The sequence below is a fragment of the Phascolarctos cinereus genome, unplaced genomic scaffold, assembly GCF_003287225.1.
Source record: "Phascolarctos cinereus isolate Bilbo 61053 unplaced genomic scaffold, phaCin_HiC Scaffold_1;HRSCAF=81, whole genome shotgun sequence".
NCBI classification, from domain to species: Eukaryota; Metazoa; Chordata; class Mammalia; order Diprotodontia; family Phascolarctidae; genus Phascolarctos; species Phascolarctos cinereus.
Window position 1 is genome coordinate 89,779,010 of NW_027555514.1, and position 20,674 is coordinate 89,799,683.

Sequence of the window (20,674 nt, forward strand, 5' to 3'; positions counted from 1 at the left end):
CTACCCATTCATATCTTTTGTCCTTTTAGCAATGGAGGAATGCCGCTTTTATTTTTATAAAATGCATCCCTATACATTTGAGAAATGAGGGCTTTAACAGGGAAATTCACCGTTCAAATTTTTTGATTATTACTTTGTCTATGGTACCTTTTAGCAAAATATAGATTCCCTGATTATGTCTTTAATTAGGTCTGTTCTTTTGTTTTGTCTGAGATCATGGCTTCCCCTACCTTTTCTTTACCTTAGCTGAAGCATGATAGATTCTGTTCCAGCACTTTATTTTTAACTTTCTGTGTGTGTCTCTTATAAATAACATACTGTTGGATTCTGGTTTCTAATCCATTCTGCTATATGTTTCTGTTTTATGAGTGAGCTCATCCCATTCACATTCAGAGTTGTAAATATTAATTGTGTATTTTCTTCCATCCTATTTTCTTCTGTTTATCCTTTTCCCTCTCCTTTTATCCTGTTCCTCCTCAAAAGTCTGCTTTGCTTCTGACCATTGCCTCCTTTACAGCAAAGTAGGACTCCATCACAATCATATGCCACTCCCCCACCTCCCCACTCCACTATCTCATATCCCTTTTCTTTTTTATTTCACTATTGGTTAAGATGTCTATAACCAACTGAGTGCACACACATGTAGGTATGCATATGTGTACACGCAAACATGTACATGCACATGGGTGTTATATACATGTGCACATAGGTATATATGCACACATGTGTATATGCTCATATTCTTCCCTCTTTTTGCTAATTGAGATGAGAGTGAGATTTAAACATGGGTTGTCACCACCCCTTGTCCCCTTTTCCCCTCCCCTATGAAAGCTTTTCCTTAAGGGCCTCTTTATGTGACAGAAACTTCCCCATTCTCCCTTTTCCCTTTACTCTTCACCCTTTTCCCAGTGTATCCTTTTTTACACCCCTTCCTTTTTTTTTGTTGAGATTATCCCAACCTGATTGACTCCCACCTGTGCTCTTCTATCTATATAAATTCCTAACTGCCCTGATAATGATAAACTTGTTAAGAGTTACATGTATTATTTTCCCGTATAGCAATATAAGCAGTTTAGCTTTGAGTCCCTTTTGATTATTCTTTAATGTTCCTGTTGTGTCTTATATTTTCTAGTCAGCTCTCTTCTTTTCATCAGGAGTGCTTGAAAGACCTCTGTATGATTAAATATCTGCCTCCCCACCCCCCCCACCCCCCTACCCCTCCAAGCAGGACTTGTTCTGGGCATCTGCAAGTTTTTGATGCTTTTGAAGTAGTGTGGTCTGGGAAGAGCTGTTGTCACGACTTTTCTAGTCTGTGCTGTGGTTGTTGCCCAGGAAGGGGTCTTTCTTTTCTATGCTTCTCCTGGACCTGGAACTGTGAACAGAGCCCCTGCTTCTTTGTGACCGACTGGAACTGTGCCTCTGTGACCCAGAACTGCTTTTGGGCAATGGATTTGCCAATTAGTGCTGGCTATACCCTAGCAGAGGGTACCTTGTGGTGTCTTTTTGACCTGTTGTTGAACCCCTTTACAGGGGTAGGGAACTTGGGTATGGCTGTTTGACTGAGTCCAAGTTTTACGAAACAAACCCTTTTATTAAGGGGATTTGTTCTATGAAGTTTGGATTCAATCAAAGGGCTGCACTTGAGGACTTAGAGGGCCAATGTGGCCTGGAGGCCACAGGTTCCCCACCCCTACCCCTTATCATTCCTGGGCTGAGAGCCCCTAAAGCTACTACTGTTTTTGGTGCTTCTGCTGTTCCAGCCACTTCTAAGGCTTGACCATTATGTGAAACTTTAAAAATTGTGCCAATATTACTTAAAAATCATTTATTAATAAGCTGCAAGATTAGGATGCATGGAATACTCATGAATATATGTTAAAATTGGAAAGATGCAAGTCTTACCATATCATGTAGCTTACTCATGGGAGCTTAGCCTGCCGCCGGTCCCGTCTTCTCCCCCCCCCCCCATTCCCTTTGGGCTACGCTGCTTCATTGGATTAAGGGAAAATACTGTTAGTACTGCAGCACTCTAAACAAACCATGCAAGTCAGTTTTTGGAAATATACTGAGATTGTGTGTACACTGTGAATTCTAGGCTTGCAGCTCTCAATGTGTGAGAGATAAATGTGTATCCATATGCCACTGGTGAATACATTACTGATCTGTTTACCTGACATGAGGAAGAATTATACCGTGTGACAATTACCCAGTGAAAGGTTACAAAACAATTTTTGGCCTTGGAAAAAAACACCTAGGGTGCAATGATTATGTTGTGAAATATGGTATACATCTCATATACACATTCTCTTCTCTCTTTTTACAGTCCACATTTTGGTACAGGCCTTCATTATCTAGAATGTTCTGATAGTGTGTTGATTAGTCTCCCTGCCTCAAGTCTCCTCTCACTCTAGTCCACTGTCCAATCAGTTAGTCAATAAGAGAATTTATTCAACAATCACTGTGTGCCAGGCGCTGTACTAAATTTTGGACTCTCAACAAATTTGCAGTCTAATGAGCCAGACTCTATGCAAACACCTATACACAAATCATATAGAGGATGATTTGGAGATAGTCTACAGAGGGAAGCCAATAACATCAAGAAGGATCAAAAAAGACTTCTTGTGAAAGGTAAAATTTTAACAGAGCAAAGTACTGGCATGCTGTGCCTGGTGCCTCCCTTCACCTAAGGAATTAATCTTAAAGATTGGGTCTAAGTCAGCATTCTATTCAATCTCTTGAAGATCACCTCCAGTATTAAATATGAAGACTTTGTCTTATCATTAAAGTCCTTTCATGCTAGTCTCCAAGGCTTGCAGCCTAGATGTCCAGCTCAGCTCACTTTGTATTACTCTTTCATATCCAATTTATTCTGCAGGCCTGTGGATTTAATCCTTCCAGCCACTTATGAATGTGCTCCTTTCTCTCTCTTTTGATGCTGTCGCCACTCTGGGTTGGTTCTATATCACCTCACTTGTGGACTAGTGTAATAGCTTTCTGGTATGTCTATTTGCTGCAAGTCTCTCTCCAAAGCAGTCCATCTTCCACATTAAGTTGCTGAAATTATTTTTCCTGAAGCATAGGTATGACCATGTTGTGCTTCTGCCAGGCTTGTTGCAGAGATGCTCATTTATCTTTGGTGTCTACTTGTCAGCCAGCTTTTAGCTTTAATATCGAAAGATGTAGCCTGGTCTATGCCAACAGGTGAAACCAAGATGAGGGTAACAGACAGGCCCCAGAAAATCAGTGAGTTAGGGTAGGGTGTCTCCACCAAGCATGTGAAGACTTTCTCTGGGGGAATGGGGGAATGAGAACAGTTCTAGTGGCCATGAAGGTGGCCAAAGCAGGCACTGTAATACTTAGAGCTTGGTCAGACACTGAAGATGCCAAGGTCATCCACAGTATCCAAGGCCATCACCAGTTGTCTTGATTTTTATCTTCCCATCTGACTTCAGTGACTCTGGAAGGGAGAGTGATGAAGGGAAGAAGCTGATGACTTTGTGCAATTCTGTCTCCCTTAAGTCCATGATGTCATTGGTCTTCTTTATCTACTGTGCCACTTATCTGCTCTGCAGTGGTAGTGACTTTGCTTGAGCAAGACACTTTCTGGGCTGCTGTTATTTTCTTTGGCTTTTGCTTTTGACTGGAGTACTTTTTCCTCACTCATTTCTATCTGTTGGATTTTCTGATTTCCTTCAAATCCCCAGCTAAAGCCCCACCTTCTTCAGGAAGCTTTTCCCAACCCCTCTTAATTTTAATTCTTCTCGAGTATTAATTATTTCCCATTCATCCTGTATATGACTTGTTTCCACATGTTGTTTTTCTTTTTGCTTTTCTCCCGTGTTAGATTGTGAATTTTTCAAGGGGGAGGGGTCTTTTGCCTCTCTTTATATCCGTAGCATTTGTAATAGTTCCTGATATATATATAGTGCTTGATAAATGTTTATTTGCTATCCTATCTTCCATCTGAAGACACCTGAAATCCTCCTTCTCTTCACTATCCCACCTGCCTCACCCTGATCTAGTAACAGCACTGCCTTTTTTTTTTTTTTTTTACAAAAAGGTATTCAGCCTCTTTTTTTCACTGTTTGTCCACGATGTACCTGGAACTTTCCCCCTTCTCTTTGCTTCCTTTGTCTTCTCTTGAGTCCTTCAGTTCCTAGCTTGTTCTGTGTGTCCTTAGACAGTGATTTAAGACCTACAGGTGGAGGTAAATTCGGGATTGGTATACAGAGAGGCTTCCTAATAGAGTACAATATTGGAATCTACTAATTTGGGGGGATAGTGAACTTCTTACGGTATGAGCTTTCCAGAAAAGCTAGATTATAACTTCTTGGATATGTTGTCACAGGAATTTTTTTTCCTTTCAGATACATATTGGTGTTGAGGGTTGTATAAGTTCAAGTCCAAAATGTGCTGTTTCCCTAATTTTTAACTTGTATTCTTTCTCTAATTTTAACTCATATAACCCAGATTTGAACTTAACATTATATATATATATATATATATATATATATATATATATATATATATATATATTATATATATATATATAAAATGCTTAATTATGTAATGCTTAATTTCTCTTGCAGGATTATGTGTCCTTAAGGACAGTTTGATCTTTTGTTGACCAAATATGTTGCAGTTTTTTATTCTTTGGAAAATAATCTTATAATAATTTTTTTACATTTAATAGTTATGAAGTATTAAGTTACATAATTAATATGAAACTCCTTTCTTCTCCATTTATACTGCAACCAACATAGTGTAGATTTGAGAAGAGAAGGCTTTGCAAATGCTGCTGTTTATCATTCTAGGATTGAAAAATAGTAATTTTTAAGTAAAAAAAATTGTAATTTTTGGCAAAGGGATAAACTGCCACTAAGGACACACCCTAGACAGTTAATGAAAAAACAGCAATATTAGAAAGCATTGTGGTTTATTAGAAAGAGCACTAGCTTCAAAGTCGGGAGGTCTGTGTTGAAGTTAATTTACAGTTTTTGTGAACTTAGTAGAGTTACTTATTCTTTTCAGGGACTACTTACATTCTTTACCTTTAATCAGTTGACCTCTAAGGCCTCTTTCAACTTAGCCTGTCATCCTATAATTCATTTACAATATTTTTCTCACTGCCCTGTCCTGGGGCATCTCTTTTTGATGGTCTCCTCCAGGCAGTCTCATTCACATCCTTGACTTTGATGATTATAGCTGAGTGTTTTTTTTTGCCCCCTCATTTTTTTTATTATTTATTATATAGCTACTTAGATAATCCTCTAGCAACTAAAACTTTCTATCCAAAATGAAATGATTTCCATCCCCTCATGTGCTCATTCTCTTAAAACTTCTTCCTCTCCGTTTGCATATTTCTGCTGATATCATTGTGTACCTTGTCATCAGTGTTAGAAACTGAGTGATTTGACTTTATTTTACCCCTCTTGTTCAGTTACTTATATGGTTATAACAATTTTATGTATAACACGTTCCTGTTAACTTGGAGTCCTGCATCAATCCCCTGTTCTTCTCTAGTTGTGAAATTATCCTGATGTTATCCCATCATCTTTCACTTGGACCATCCTTAGTGTTATAAAGTCTGTAAACTGTTAGCAAAATTTTCTAATATTTCCTTCACTTAGTCGTAGTAAGAGTAGTAATGGTAAGAATTTACTATGTCAGTTTCTGCTCAAAATGAGCTCCGTAGCCTGGCATCTAAGGCTTTTAGGCTTCTACAATTTAGTGAGAGTGAGAGAGAGAGAGAGAGAGAGAGAGAGAGAGAGAGAGAGAGAGAGAGAGAGAGAGTGTGAGTGTGAGTGTGTGTGAGAGAGGAGTGTGTGTGTGTGTTTGTTTATTCTGGTAATTGGTAATGAGAGCAGTTTTGATAAATTTACATTCTTACCTCTAAAGTCGCTACTATTTTCCCATACCTAGTAGATGTTCACCACCTAGTGGAGAAATCGGTAAGCACAAACTAAACAGTTCAGTCGTTTTTTCAGTAGTGTCTGACTCTTCTTAACCTCCTGTTGATGTTTTCTTGGCAGAGATACTGGAGCAGTTTTCCATTTCCTTCTCCAGCTCATTTTACAGATGAGGAAACTGAGGCAAACAAGAGTTAAATGCAGTTTTCAGGGTCATACATAAGTGTCTGAGGCCAGACTTGAACTGAGGAAGAGGAATCTTCCTGAGTCCAGGCCTGGTACTCTATCTGATGTGCCACCTTAAGCTATACAGTACCTAGGGGATAAAATCTTTGTTGGCTTCTCTCCTAAAACCTATTTTTTGTATTTTCTGACAATTTCTAGAAACATTTCAGTAAAAAGTGAAATGTCTTATATTCTGGATCATTTTGAGAATAAAGGCTTAGAAGCACTAGTGGACTCAAATCTAAGAGGAAAAACATTGCCTTATTTTCATAAAAAGCTAAAGTACTTATTTTGTGCCTTATTTTCCACAAATGTAGCTCACAAATTTGAGCTACAGACATTTTGACCAAATCCTATTTAAAGGGGAAGAAAAGCTTCGCATGTGGCCTAGCAGCTGGGCATGGAATATTTCATTAGGTTGAATGAGTTGCTTTGTTGCTTTGGGCATAAGCACAGGGTGGTATTTAACCATACATCTGGAGTGTTGGTTAGTGTTGAACTAGAGACAGCAAAGCACCAGCAGTTAGACTTCTTTCTGCCTTAATTTGTCAGAGGCTTCATATCCCTCCCGGTGACATGTTCACTGTTGACCAGAGCAGTCTGTTTTACAATCTGCCAGACAAAACTTTTGACATTGTTTCAAGGAGCAGGCTGATGAAAAGAAACAAGAAAGAATTAACTGTTATTAGTCAAATGAAAATTTTATAGTACTTTATTTCTTGTATATATGGATCTCTTTTTTCTTTTCAACCTTTTTTCTTTCTTTCTTTCTTTTTTTTTTTTTTTTAAGGACCTGACTACCTTGTTTTAGTTTTACTATTTGCATCAAGTGTGGTATGAAAAGTACTGGAAATTGAAAACATTTGCATATGAAATTATGTGCACTAATTTATTTTCAATTCAATTTTAAAGATTTCTCTTCTCCCCCCCCATTTATGTTGCAATATGCAATGAAAGTTATACTTATTAACTAGGACTTCAAGAAACATTCTCTATTTTTTTCCACTCTGTAATCTTTGATCTAGTTTCTCTGTATGCAACAGCTCTGGGCAATTGGTTAAACATATAGGCACTGAAAAATTATTCTGCTAACTTATGTGAAGATACATTATTAAAATTTACTTACTCTCCCCACCTCCACCCCCATGGGTATTTCCTACTCATCTCACTTGAATATTGCACCATGCTGTCTTACATTGTCATTTATTCATTCATTCACTCATTTATTTATTTATTTGCTTACTTACCTATTCATTTATCTGTCTGTCTGACTATCTGTCTATTTTTGGTGAGGGAAATAGAGTTAAATGACTTACCCAGAGTCATGCAGCTAGTAAGTGGTATGTGTCTGAGGCCGGATTTTGAACTCAGGTCCTCCTGACTCTAGGGCTGGTGCTCTATCAACTGTGCCACCTAGATGCCCTGTTGGGTGAATTTGTGCGGTGGGGAATTCAGTTTTTTTCCCCACAATTGAGACAGGATAGAATTTAGTGTCAGATATAGAGAACAGACATATAGTGAAATTTTGGATTAAAAAAAGTTAGAATTAAAAGGATTTGCAAATTGATTGGATACAGGGAAGTAAAAGAGTATGAAGAGTAGAAAATAATACCCTGATTGTAAGCTTGAGTGATTAGAAGGATGGTGGTGCCTCTCAAGAGAAGTAGGGAACTTTGGAAGGGGGAACATTGGAGTAAAGATGAGTTCAGTTTTTATATGTTGTGTTTCAGGTATTTAATGGAGAGCATTTCTCACTTCAGCCATACCAAAAGGTGGTCAAACTATTGATCTTACCATTACCATCAAAAGTGTTTTGCTTCTGACTGCTGCCTCCCCCAATCCATCTTCCTTTCTGTCACCCCTTCCCCTTCTCTTATCCCCCCTCCTCTGCTATTTCCCTGAGGGCAAGTTAGATTTCTGTTCTCAGTTGAGTGTGGATATTATTCTCTCAGCCAACTTAGATGAGGGTCAGGTTCAAGCATTGCCCCCTCTCCTAGTCTACCCTCAACTTCCCTTTAGCTGCCTTCCGTCTCTTTGATGCAGGGTAATTTATCCCACTTTACCTTTCCCTTCTTTCAGTGCGTCCCTCTTTCTCACCCTTAGATTTTTTTTATTTTTTGGAGATTATCCTGTCATAGTTAACTCACACCCATGCCCTCTGTCTATGTATACTCACTCCTAACTGCCCCAAGAATGATAAGGTTCTTAGGAGTTAAATGTGTTATTTTCCATGTAGGAATGAAAAAAAGTTTGATTTTATTGAATCCCTTATGATTTCTCTTTCCTGTTTACCTTTTTATGCTTTTCTTGAATCTTGTATTTGAAAATCAGATTATCTGTTCAGCTCTGGTCTTTTCATTAGTAATGCTTGAAAGTCCTATATTTTATTAAATGTCCTTTTATTTTCCCTGGAGGATTATTCTCAGTTTTGCTGGGTGATTGTTGTAATTGAAAATTGTAAATACTTGGAAATGCAAACTCCTTTGCCTTCTGGAATATCATAATCCTAAGTCCTTCAATCCTTCATTATAGAATTTGCCAAATTGTGTGTTATACTAACTGTGGCTCTAGAATATTTGAATGGTTTCTTTCTGTCTGCTTGTAATATTTTCTGCTTGACCTGGGAGCTCTGAAATTTGATTGTAATATTCCTGGGCATTTTCATTCTGGAATCTCTTTCAGGAGGTGATTAGTGGATTCTTTTAGTTTCTGTTTTACCCTCTGGTTCTAGGATATCATGACAGTTTCGCTTGATGATTTCTTGAAACATGATGTCTAGGTCTTTTTTTGATCATGTTTTTTAGGTAGTCTAATATTTCTTAAGAATTATATTTTCTCTTTGGTGAATTTTTTTGCCTCTTACTATTTAGCTTATTCTATTTTTTAGGGTGTTATTTTCTTCTTGCTTCACTCATTTTTTCTCCCCAGTTTTTCCTCTACCTCTCTTACTTGATTTTTAGAATCCTTTTTCAGCTCTTCCATGAGTTCCTTTTGATACTGAGACCAATTCACATTTTCTTTGAGGTTTTACATGTAGCCATTTTGACATTGTTGTCCTCTTCTGAGTTTGTATTTTGATTTTCCCTTTCACCATAGTAAGTTTCTATGGTCAAGTTCTTTTTTGTTATTTACTCATTTTTTTTTAAAGTGAGGCAGTTGGGGTTAAATGACTTGCCTAGAGTCACACAGCTAGTAAAGTGTTATGTGTCTGAGGGCGGATTTGAACTCAGGTACTCCTGAGTTCAGGGCCAGTGCTCTATCCACTGCGCCACCTAGCTGCCCCTGCTTGCTCATTTTTCCAGCCTTTTAACTTCATGATAAAATTGAGCCCTGCTCCCAGTGTGGAGGGGGCATTGTCCAAACCTTCAGGTTTTTGTTCTATGGTTTTTAGAGCTAGTTCTGCAAGTCTGTAAGTTTTCAGCTTTTCCAAGGTAGTATGTTCTAAGGTGAGGTGTGGTAGCTGTTCTTCTGCCTGTACACCGTGAGCATCCACAAGTTTTCTGTCCTGGAGCTGTGACCAGGGTCCCTGTTTGTGTGTATAGGATCTCTAGTGTGCTAGTGATACTCTTAGCTTTGGGACTGTGACCCAGAACTGAGTATGGGCAATGTAACTGAATCCCCTACCCACTGCTAGCAAAGAGTTCCTTACAGTCTTCTTGTGTACCAGTTGTCCAGCCCTCTAACTCTCTGTGGGCTGAGATACCTGGAAATTGCCACAGCAGATTCAGTTGCCCCCAAGGCCTGCTGCCAGCTTGTGCTTGGGGGCAAGGCCTTGCTGCTGCTTTTCTGAGTGCAATGTACACTGGACTGTATTCTCCTCTTACCCTAGTGCCACAGACTTTTCCTGCCTACATTCTATGTTGCCTTGGGCTGGAACATTGTTTCACCCTATTCTTTTGTTGGTTTTCCAGCTCCAGAGTTTATTTTGAGGCTTTATTTTAAAGTTGGAGGGGAATTTGGTAGTGGTTGGGTGAGTTTCTGCCTTTATTCTCCACCATCTTGGCTATACTGCAACCCCTAATTGAGTATTTGTTACTCTCTTCTGAAATCTCCTTTAGCCTAACCTTTTCCATCTTGGTGGATGCTCTCATTGGCTAAACTGGTGCCATTTACCTGATCTCCTCCCTGCTACTCCCCCCCCCTCCTGCCCCCCCCATCTAAGGTCTTTCACATAATTCTTGCTCCTTCATTTCAAAGTAGGTGGGCTTTCTCTTTGCCAAGGCCAACCCTTTTATCTAGTCACTTAAATGAATGAATTCTAAAAATTTATGAAACATTTACAATATGCGAAGCATTGTAGATACAAATAGGAAAGTAAGACAATCCCTTAAGGAGCTGACATTCTGGTAGGGGAGATGGTGCTTGTGGAACATTTCAACTTCAAGTGTGATAATAAGATTTTACATAGTCCTTAGGGGAGAGTGGCAAAGGAGATTCAGTAACACTACCTCTTTCTTAATGTCATTTCCATTGAAGAAATCATGTCAGCATCTTATATTGAACCATTGAACTGTGCTAAGTCCTTCGGTGGCAAGAACTTTTTTTCTTGTTTTTTTAGTAGCTAAGTCATGGAGTATGCATCTCCACAGTAGTTGCTTTCCATTTGCTGTGAGTGGTAATCTGGAAGCATTGCTATTCTCAAGACTGGTTCAAAGTCCTGAGATGTCTCCATCAGTGGTTATGGGGAGATGGTGCCAGTTCTGCTCATCTTCTCCAGTAAATTGCTCCCTAAAATATCCTCCCATTCTTATATTTAGTTTCTTCCTTTCCTCCTTTTGTTCAAACATGTCCAAATCTCTCCCATGCTGAAAAGTTTTCACCAAACCCCATCTTCCTTTGAGCAATGGTCCCATGTCTCTCGTTTGTCTTTGCAAAATTACTAGAAAAAGCTCATTGCCTCCACTTCATTTCTCTTTTCTTATCAAACTTTCAATCTGGTTTCTGACCTCATTACCCAATTGAAACTACTCTTTGCAGACTCACCATGGGGAATTTGTTAATTGAGAAATTTCATGGCCTTTCCCAGTGACCACTCTTCTGGTTGACCTCTCCAATACTTTAGTTGTTGTTGAGTCTTCTCTTCTCCTGGATACTTTTTCTTTGGCATTTTGTGACACTATTCTTTCTTCTAGTCTTATTGCTTTGTCCATTCCTCAGTCTCCTTTGATAATCATCCGTCATCTACCCTTGGGCTCCATTCAGGGCCCTTCTAGATCTCTTTCCAACTTTCTACTTGGTGACAATATCAGTTCCCCTGGGCTTAATCATTAAGTGCCAGACACACATCTCTTCCAAATTGCCCTATTTCTTTGAAAGTAACAGTTATTTTACCAGTGGCCCCAGTTTGTGAACTTTGTGTTAAGTGCTAGTTCTCAACCCACATACCTAATCAGTTAACATCATTTCTTGTATCTAGTCCCTTTTCTGTGGTTACTGGTCCTCCTTCTAGACCACACCCTCATGAGTTCCTACCTAATCTATTGCAATGGCCTCTTAATTGGTCTCCCTGCTTCAGGTCACTCCTTACTTCAGTCCATCTTCGACTCATCTGTGATTTTTCCTTAAGTGCAGATCAGACCATACCACCAGTCAACTTAAGTGGTTCCTTATTGCCTCTAGGATAAAATATAAACTCAGCTTTAGCTTTTAAAGCCTTTCAAAACCTGGCCCCAAATTACTTTGCCAACTTCATTATATTTTAACTTTCCTTCCCTTGCTCTTTTACAGTCAAATTGACCTTCTCTATATTCCATTATGCAAGTTACTCCATTTCTTATCTCCATGGCTTTTCACTGATTATCTGTTCCCTGAAATGTACTACATCTTTAACCTTCCTCATAGAAATCCATAGATTTCTATTTCTATTTCCTAGATAGAAATCCTTCCTGACTCAGGACCTACCCTTTTCTTACAGAACCTTTGCTTTTCACTGTGCTGCTAGTATCTTCCTTCCTTCACATGTTTATATTTTGTGTCCTGTGTTAATAATTGTATGTTGCAAAATTCATATTTGGTATCCCATAGACATTTCCAACTCAACATGACATTTTTTGGCTTTGAATTCTCAGTGCTTAGTACAAGACTTGTTATATATAGTAGATGCTTAGTTGATTGAAGGCTGCATCAACATTTGGAATAGTAACTACTGTGTTCTATGATTTAAAAATTAATATTTGGCCATTGATTATACTTAAAAAGTAAAATTAATAAAATGAGTGAAGTAGAGAGAAATTATATAACAGTGTGGCTGTATATAGGGATTTGGGGTCTTATTGGACTGACAGCCTCAGAATTGTTCATTAATCTTTGGAATTCTACCACTAATGTTTGCTAAAGAGGAAGGACTCATTCAAGTATTATGAATAGGAGGAGGGCACATGACATTTTTGGCATGGATGGCTTTCCCAAATAGATCAGGCAAAAGATTTTTGTAATTAGGAACAATATTTTATGATAGCTTATCTTCTAATTTAATGTTTATTTTGTTTTTCCTCTAATCAATAACTTCACTGTTACAGTAGATTCCTTTTAATTTTTTGTTTTGTACAAAGGCTTTGAAAAGTATTCATGTCTTTAGCCTCTTTATTTCTTAAACTTGAACCATATCTTCCAGTGTATTTCTTGTAATTCTTCCCATGTGTCCACTTTTGCCAAGTACCAGGATCTGTTTTGAGTGATCTTTCAAGTTTTTTGCAGCATTTTTCTGCTTTTATATAGATGTTTGTGAATCAGGTGTCCTCTCTCTCTCTCTCTCTCTCTCTCTCTCTCTCTAGTTTTTTTATGTTTTCCAATTACATGTAAAGATAGTCTTCAACATTCATTTTTGTAAGATTCTGAGTTTCAAATTTTAGTCCCTCTCTTTTCCCCAGGGGAGGGGGGTGACTGCAAGCAACCTGATAAGTTATACATGTACAGTCATGTTAATATTTACACATTAATCATGTTATAAAAGAAGAATCAAAGTAAAAGGGAAAAACCATAAGAAAGACAAACCAAAGAAAAAATGAAAATAGTATGCTTTGATCTGCATTCAGACTCTGTAGTTCTTTCTGTGGGTGTTGATAGCATTTTTCCATCATGTGTCTTTTGGAATTGTCTCAGTGTTGATGAGAAGAGCTAGATCTATCATAGTTGATCATCACACAATGTTGCTATTACTGTATACAGTGTTCTTCTGGTTCTGCTCACTTCACTAAGCATCACTTCATGTAAATCTTTCCAGGTTTTTCTGAAGTTGCCTGCTCATCATTTCTTTTTTTTTTGACTCATCATTTCTTGTAGAACAGTAGTATTTTATTAAATTCATATGCTACAGCTTTTTCAGCTGTTCCCCAATTGATGAGCATCTCTTCAATTTCCAATTCTTTGCCACCACAAAAAGAGCTGCTATAAATGTTTTGTACATGTGAGTCCTTTTCCCTTTTTTATAATCTTTTTGGGATACAGAGCTAGTAGTAGTATTGCTGGTTCAAAGGGTGTGCACATTATTTTAGCCCTTTTGGCATAGTTCCAAATTGCTCTCCAGAGTCATTGGATCAGTTCACAACTCCACCAACATTGTGTTAGTGTTCCAGTTTTTCCACATCTTTTCTAACATTTGTTGTTTTCCTTTTCTGTCCTATTAGCTAATCATTTCTCTAGTCAGTAGTAATTTAGGGCATTTTTAACATGACGATAGATAGCACCATTTATCAATTGGGGAATGACTTGTATTCTTCTAAATTTGACTCAGTTCTCTATATATTCTAGAAATAAGGCTTTATCAGAGATACTAGCTATAAAAATTGTTTCCCAGCTTTCTGCTTCCCTGCTAATCTTGGAAGTTATATAGATTGTCATTTTATTATATTAGCTTGGTCTATCCATGAGCACCTAATATTTTCCCAATTATTTAGGTCTGAGTATTTGTTTGAAAAGTGTTTTGTAACAAGGGTTTGTCTTGGCAGGTAGACTCCCAAATATTTCATATTGTCTACAATAACTTTAAATGGAATTTCTCTTTCTGTCTCTTGCTGTTGGGCTTTGTTAGTAATGTACAGAGATGCCAGTGATTTATATGGGTCCTGCAACTTTGCTAAAGTTGTTAATTATTTCAAGTAGTTCTTTAATTGATTCTGTATGATTCTGTAAGTATAGCTTATCATCTGCAAAGAGTTGTAGCTTTGTTTCTTCTTTGCCTATTCTAATTCCTTCAATTTCTTTTTCTTCACTTATTGCTAAAGCTGACATTTCTGGTATAAAATTTAATTGTACAGTGGTGATAATGGACATCCTTGCTTTACCCCGATCTTATTGGAAATGCTTCTAGCTTATTCCCATTACATATAATGCTTGATGATAGTTTTAGATAGATGCTACTCATCATTTTAAGGAAAATGGCATTTATTCCTATGTGCTCTAGTATTTTTAATGGGAATATGTATTATATTTTGTCAAAAGTTTTTTCTGCTTCTATTGAAATAATTGTGATTTCTGTTTGTTTTCTACTGATGTGGTCAATTGTGCTGAAAGTTTTCTTAATATTCAACAAACCCTGCATTCTTGGTATGATATGTTGGTACAGCGGCCTGGTATAACGACCACTGGTTATAGTGTAATATCATGATAAGTTGCTGTAATCTCTTTTCTAATACTTTAGTTAAAATTTTTGCATCTATATTCATTAGAAAAATTGATCTATAATTTTCTTTCTCTGTTTTGTCTGTTCCCATTTGAGGTATTAGTACCATATTTGTATCATTAAAAGTGTTTGGGAGGATTCCTTCACCAAGTCTCCCAGATCATTTATGTAGTATTGGAATTAATTGTTCTTTAAATGTTTAGTGGAATTCCACTTGTAAATCCATATGGCCCTGGGAATTTTTTTCTTAGGATGTTTGTCAATGGGTTGTTCAGGTTCTTTTTCTAAAATGGGGTTAAGTTTTTTATTTCTTCTGTTAATCTGGACAATTAATATTTTTGTAAATATTCATCCATTTTACTTAGATTGTCAGATTTATTGACATATGGTTGGGCAAAATAGCTCCTGATTATTGCTTTAATTTCCTCTTCATTGGTGGTAAATCCACCCTCTTCATTTTTGATAGTGGTCTTATGTATTTTTTTTTCATAAAACCAGCTCTTAGTTTTATTTATTAGTTCAGTAGTTTTCTTACTTTCAGTTTGGTTGATCTCTCCTTTGATTTTCAGACTTTTAAATTTGATATTGGTGATTTTAATTTGGTTTTTTTACTAGCTTTTTTTAGTTGCATGGCCGATTCATTGGTCTTTTCTTTCTGTATTTTATTCATGTAAGAATTTAGAGATATAAAATTTTCCCTAACAAGTGCTTTGGCTGCATCCCATAAATTTTGGTATGTTGTCTCATTGTCTTTCTCTTTGATGAAATTGTTTGTTTCTATGATTTGCATGATTCTGTGGTATGATTCTTTAGAATTAAATTATTTGGTTTCCAATTAATTTTTAGTCTATCTTTCCATCGCCCTTTATTATATGTAATTTTTATTGTATCATGATCTGACAAGGATGCATCTAATATTTCTGCCTTTCTGCATTTACTTGTGAGGTTTTTATACCCTAATACATGGTCAATTTTTGTGTAGGTGCCATGCACCACTGAGAAAAAGGTATATTTCTTTCTGTCCCCATTCAGTTTTTTCTCAAGGTCTATCATATCTAACTTTTCTAAAATTCTATTCATTATCTTAACTTCTTCCTTGTTTATTTTATTGTTAGATTTATCTAGTTCTGAGAGGGGGAGGTTGAGGTCCCCCATTAGAATAGTTTTGCTGTCTCTTTCTCCCTGTTGCTTACTTAACTTCTCTTAGAAATTGGATGCTATACCACTTGGTGCATATATGCTTAGTAGTGATTACTTCATTGTCTGATGCCTTTTAGGAAGATGTATTTTCCTTCCTTATCTCTTTTAATTAAATCTCTTTTTGTTTCTGCTTTGTCTAAGATCAGGATTGCTTCCTCTGCTTTTTTCCCTTAAATTTTAGCTGAAGCATAATATATTTTGCTCCAGTGTTTTACCTTTACTCTCCATCTGTCTCTCTGCTTCAGATGTGTCTCTTATAAACAACATATTGTTAGGATCCTAGTTTTAAATCCACTCTTTTATCCTCTTTCATTTTATGGGAGAGTTCATCCTGTTCCCATTCACTTATGGTTACTAACTGTATTTCCCAACATACTATTTTTCTCCGTGTTTATACTTTTCTTTCTCCTTTTACCCTGTCCCTCCACATCAGTATTTGGCTTCTGAACACAATCTCCCTCAATCTGCCCTCCCTTTTATTAGCCTCCCCCCTTTGCTTTAATGTTCCCCTCCTACTTCCCTATAGGCAAAGATAAATTTCTATATCCAACCAAGTGTGTATGTTATTCTCTCTTTGAGCTGAATCCAATGAGTGTAAGGTTCAAGCAATACTCCCACTCTCCCTTCTTTCCCTCTTTTGTAATATGTCTTTTAAGCTTCTTTATGTGATATAATTTATCCTATTCTGCTCCCCCTTTCCTCAATTCTGTCAGTACAATCCGTTTTTTCACCCCTTGTTTTTTTTTAAACGTTGTTATATCGAAGTCTTGTCTATGTATATTCCTTCTAACTGCCCCAGTAGAGATAGAGTTAAGAATTATAAGTATCATCTTTCTGTGTAGGGTTGTAAACAGTTTAATCTTAATGAATAACGTGTTTTTTCTTTCCTGTTTTCTTTTTTATGCTTCTCTTAAGTCTTGTATTTGAAGATTGAATTTTACCTTCAGGTCTGGTCTTTTCATTAGGGAAGTTTGAAAATCCCCTATTTCATTGAATATTTTTTCTTTATCCTCTGAAAGATTATGCTCGGTTTTGCTGGGTAGTTAATTCTTGGTTGTGTGATGCAAGCTTCGTTGCTTTTTGGAGTAGCATATTCCAAGCCCTCCGATCCTTTAATGTAGAATTTGCTAAGTCCTGTGTGATCCTGATTGTGGCTCCTAGATACTTGAATTGTTTTCTTTCTGGCTGCTTGCAATATTTTCTCCTTGACTCCATAATTCTGGAATTTGGGTACAATATTACATGGAATTTTCATCATGAGATCTCTTTCGAGAGGTAATTGGTAGATTCTTTCACTGACTATTTTACCTTCTCGTTCTAGGAGATACCAGGGCAGTTTTCCTTGATAATTTCTTGAAATAGGCTGTCTAGGCCCCTTTTTTGATCATGGCTTTCAGGTAGTCCAGTAATTCATAAATTATTTCTCCTGTATCTATATTTCAAGTCAGTTTGTTTTCCAATGAAGTATTTTACATTTTCTTCTATTTTTTTTTTCATTCTTTTGGCTTTGTTTGATTCTTGATGTCTCATTGAGTCATCAGCTTCCACTTGCCCAATTCTACTTTTATATGAATTGTTTTCTTTACTGTATTAATTTTCTAGTTGGCTACTTTGATTTTTTTTTCAGACAAAGACAAGGTTTATTAGAACATTTTCATATTGGGCAGACTCTTAAGGAGTCTGAACATGAGTAAATAGTGGCTAGATTATAAGAATCTAGCAGTAGCTAGATTATAAGAATCAGATCTTAATGGATAAGAATCTTAATGGAGACAAAATGGATCTCATATACAGAAAGACTGTGGGAGGGGTCTCGGAGTGGCCAAATAGTCCATGAGGTAATAGAATTACCAAGGCTGGGGAGTGGCCTCGGGCCATAGGGAGGCAAGACCATGGAGGGGAGGATTATAGCCTCAGGTGAATGCCAGAGATTTGGCCATGTGGGAAAGTCCAGGGTTTTTCCTTTCTGGGGCCTAGATCCCAACCCCATCATTCCCCCCTCAAAATGGAGGGGAGAATTATAGCCTCAGGTGAATGCCAGAGATTTGGCCATGTGGGAAAGTCCAGGGTTTTTCCTTTCTGGGGCCTAGATCCCAACCCCATCATTCCCCCCTCAAACACATGGGACCCAAATTCTTTTGGAGTGAGAGGTGTGAAGGTCCTGGTTTCTGAAACTGCTTCCTGCTGGAAAAGGGCATAGGGCTGTCCCTGCCTGGAGGGGGTCCCAAAGAGGAGGTTGACTGGAACCAAGTACAGGCTGCATTCAGGAAACAAAGGGGAGACATTGACTGGTACCCGCTGTTTGCTGCCAACTATAGGTGAATGGGCTGTAGTCTGGAAGACATATCTGAAAGAAAAAACTGCAGGGCCCAGATATAAGCGGGGACTAAATTTAGGGCCCAACTATGAGAGGATAAAACATCCCTATCTCTGTTTGGATTCAGATAATTCGGTTTTCCAACCATGCAATATCAAGTCCACTTCATAGCCAGACTCAGGAATAGCCAGGTGGGTAACATTCCCTTTCAAAGGAACATAATGGGGAAATAGAGCCAGGAGGATCCCATCTTAGACTGAGGATAAAATTGCCCTCTCAGCTCACTTCCCACCAGTATCACCTTCTCTGAGTAGCTTGTGGCATTTCTCTCAGATGGTGAATTGATTATCAATGGATTATGCGCCATCAGACAACTCAAAATAAAATCCTATGAGCTTTTACCTCAGACAGCAAGTTTTATTAATCACAGTTAAGGCAAAACTTTTCTAGGATTTACATCTCAACTTAAATTTGTCCTGGTGTAAACAGTCGATCATTAGAGATTTCTATATCTTTTAAATTCTCAGCAAGCCATACATAACCCAAACAAGCTTTTTGGCTAGTTTATACATTAAAACAATAACCAACAATAGCTAAATTGTTTTAGTGCTAACCAAATTACGAACAGTTGTTTGACATAACTGATACACAAAGTTCACCAATTTGAAACTTGAAACAAACCAATTATCAATCAGGTGACTTCAGTTTTGTTAAATGCACTTCCAACTTACTTTACACAGAGAATCAACATCTCATCATTAACAGTTAAAATTAAAAATTTAAAAGAGCATGCTTATCCAAGTTTGGAGGCTAGCTTCATTACCTTGAGCAGGATGTACTGAACCTGGGTGATGCTTGCAGTCAAAGGTTGTCCTAGAGCCCAAGGCCATTGCCTGGGGAACCCACACTGTAGCTGTTGCTCCTCCCCCCTCCTTCCTTTCCCAGGTGGGAAAGGGTGAAATCAAAGGTGAGAGGTAAAGGGTGAAACTCTCTTCTCCAAGAGAGGGGTTAACAGATACCCTCTTGATTCAAGGGAAGAGAGTGACTAGGTTGTACAGGTGTTTCAAAACTCCTTAATGATCAATCACAAAACCTCCAGAATATCCCACAATATTTTTAGTTGTTCTAACTTTCCCTGTAACCTCCATGAAGGAGGATTCAGAGGTGCAGAGGGAAGGGAGAAAGTAAGCCTCAGGGAACCAAAAAACAACTGTAGTTTTCCCCAATTCCCTAGCAACGAGGGAATTAACAGAATTGAGCATACACTTCGGATAGGGCATCTGGCCTTGTCTTCTATGCTGTGGAAGGTATACCCAAGTCCATGGCCTTGAACCGAGCTAGTGGACTGAGAACCTGAGAGCATCAGGCCCAGTGTGAGACAGCCTTGTAACTGTCTGCCAGAAAAGCACCTCCAAGTCTTGGTGTTTGGAGAGTGACCGCAACTGCAGAGCAAGAAAGGATATGACTTTTAAATGGATGAAAATGTTTTGTCTGAGTAGATTATTATCTGGTGCTGCAGATAAAGGTGATGTTTTAGGATTTCTAAATTTTTTTAAAAATCAACATTTTTATTTGGTTGATATGTTCTAATCTCAGATGCAAATTAGAACTTTGCATCTAAGTAATGCGTGATTAATTCTTTGCTAGGAGAATTATTTTATTTACAAGCCACAGCTTAACTTAGAAAAGCAAGTTTACCAGTTTACACAAAGTAGAATCTTCTTGTGTCTGTTTACTGTTTAACAGAAGTCAAAGAACAGTCTGCAGAAGAGGATGGTGAAACTGAAGTGGATAGCAACAAGCAGCGAACCCTAGCTCTCCAGCGCTCAGTGTCTGAGGAATCCACCAGCTCTACTGTTTCTGTTGGAGTAGAAGCTAAAATCAGGTTAGAGGGAGAATAAATGCAGTAGGAATAGAAAACAAAGTTGCATTTGGGGATAAGTTCATTCATTATAAAAACTTCATTCAAGAGAATGACAATAATGAGGCAATATACCAAAACTTATGGGATGTAGCGAAAGCAGTTCTTAGGGGAAGTTTTATATCTCTAAATGCTTACATGGATAAAACAGAAAAAGAGGAGATCAATGAATTTGGCATACAACTAAAAAAAACTAGAAAAAGAGCACATTAAAAATCCTCAATTAAACACCAAATTAGAAATACTGAAAACGGAAGTAAAAATTAATAAAATCGAAATTAAGATAACTATTGAAATAATAAATAAAACTGAGAGTTGGTTTTATGAAAAAACCAATAAAATAGATAAAACCTTTGGTTATTTTAATTTAAAAAAGAAAGAAGAAAACCACATTACCAGTATCAAAATTGAAAAGGGTGAATCCACGGAAGAGGAAATTAAAACAATAATTAGTAACTATTCTGCCCAACTGTATGCCAATA

At 37.5% G+C, this 20,674-nt stretch overlaps 1 protein-coding gene across 2 annotated transcripts in view; it reads left to right on the plus strand.

Moving 5' to 3' along the window:
• Nucleotides 1-20,674, plus strand: part of KMT2C (lysine methyltransferase 2C) — a 306,292-nt gene that overhangs the window by 85,244 nt on the left and 200,374 nt on the right. For both annotated transcript variants that reach the window (XM_078152657.1, XM_078152656.1), the window contains exon 3: nucleotides 20,018-20,156. In XM_078152657.1, the coding sequence (XP_078008783.1) occupies nucleotides 20,018-20,156 (139 nt within the window). The remainder of the gene's footprint in view (nucleotides 1-20,017; nucleotides 20,157-20,674) is intronic.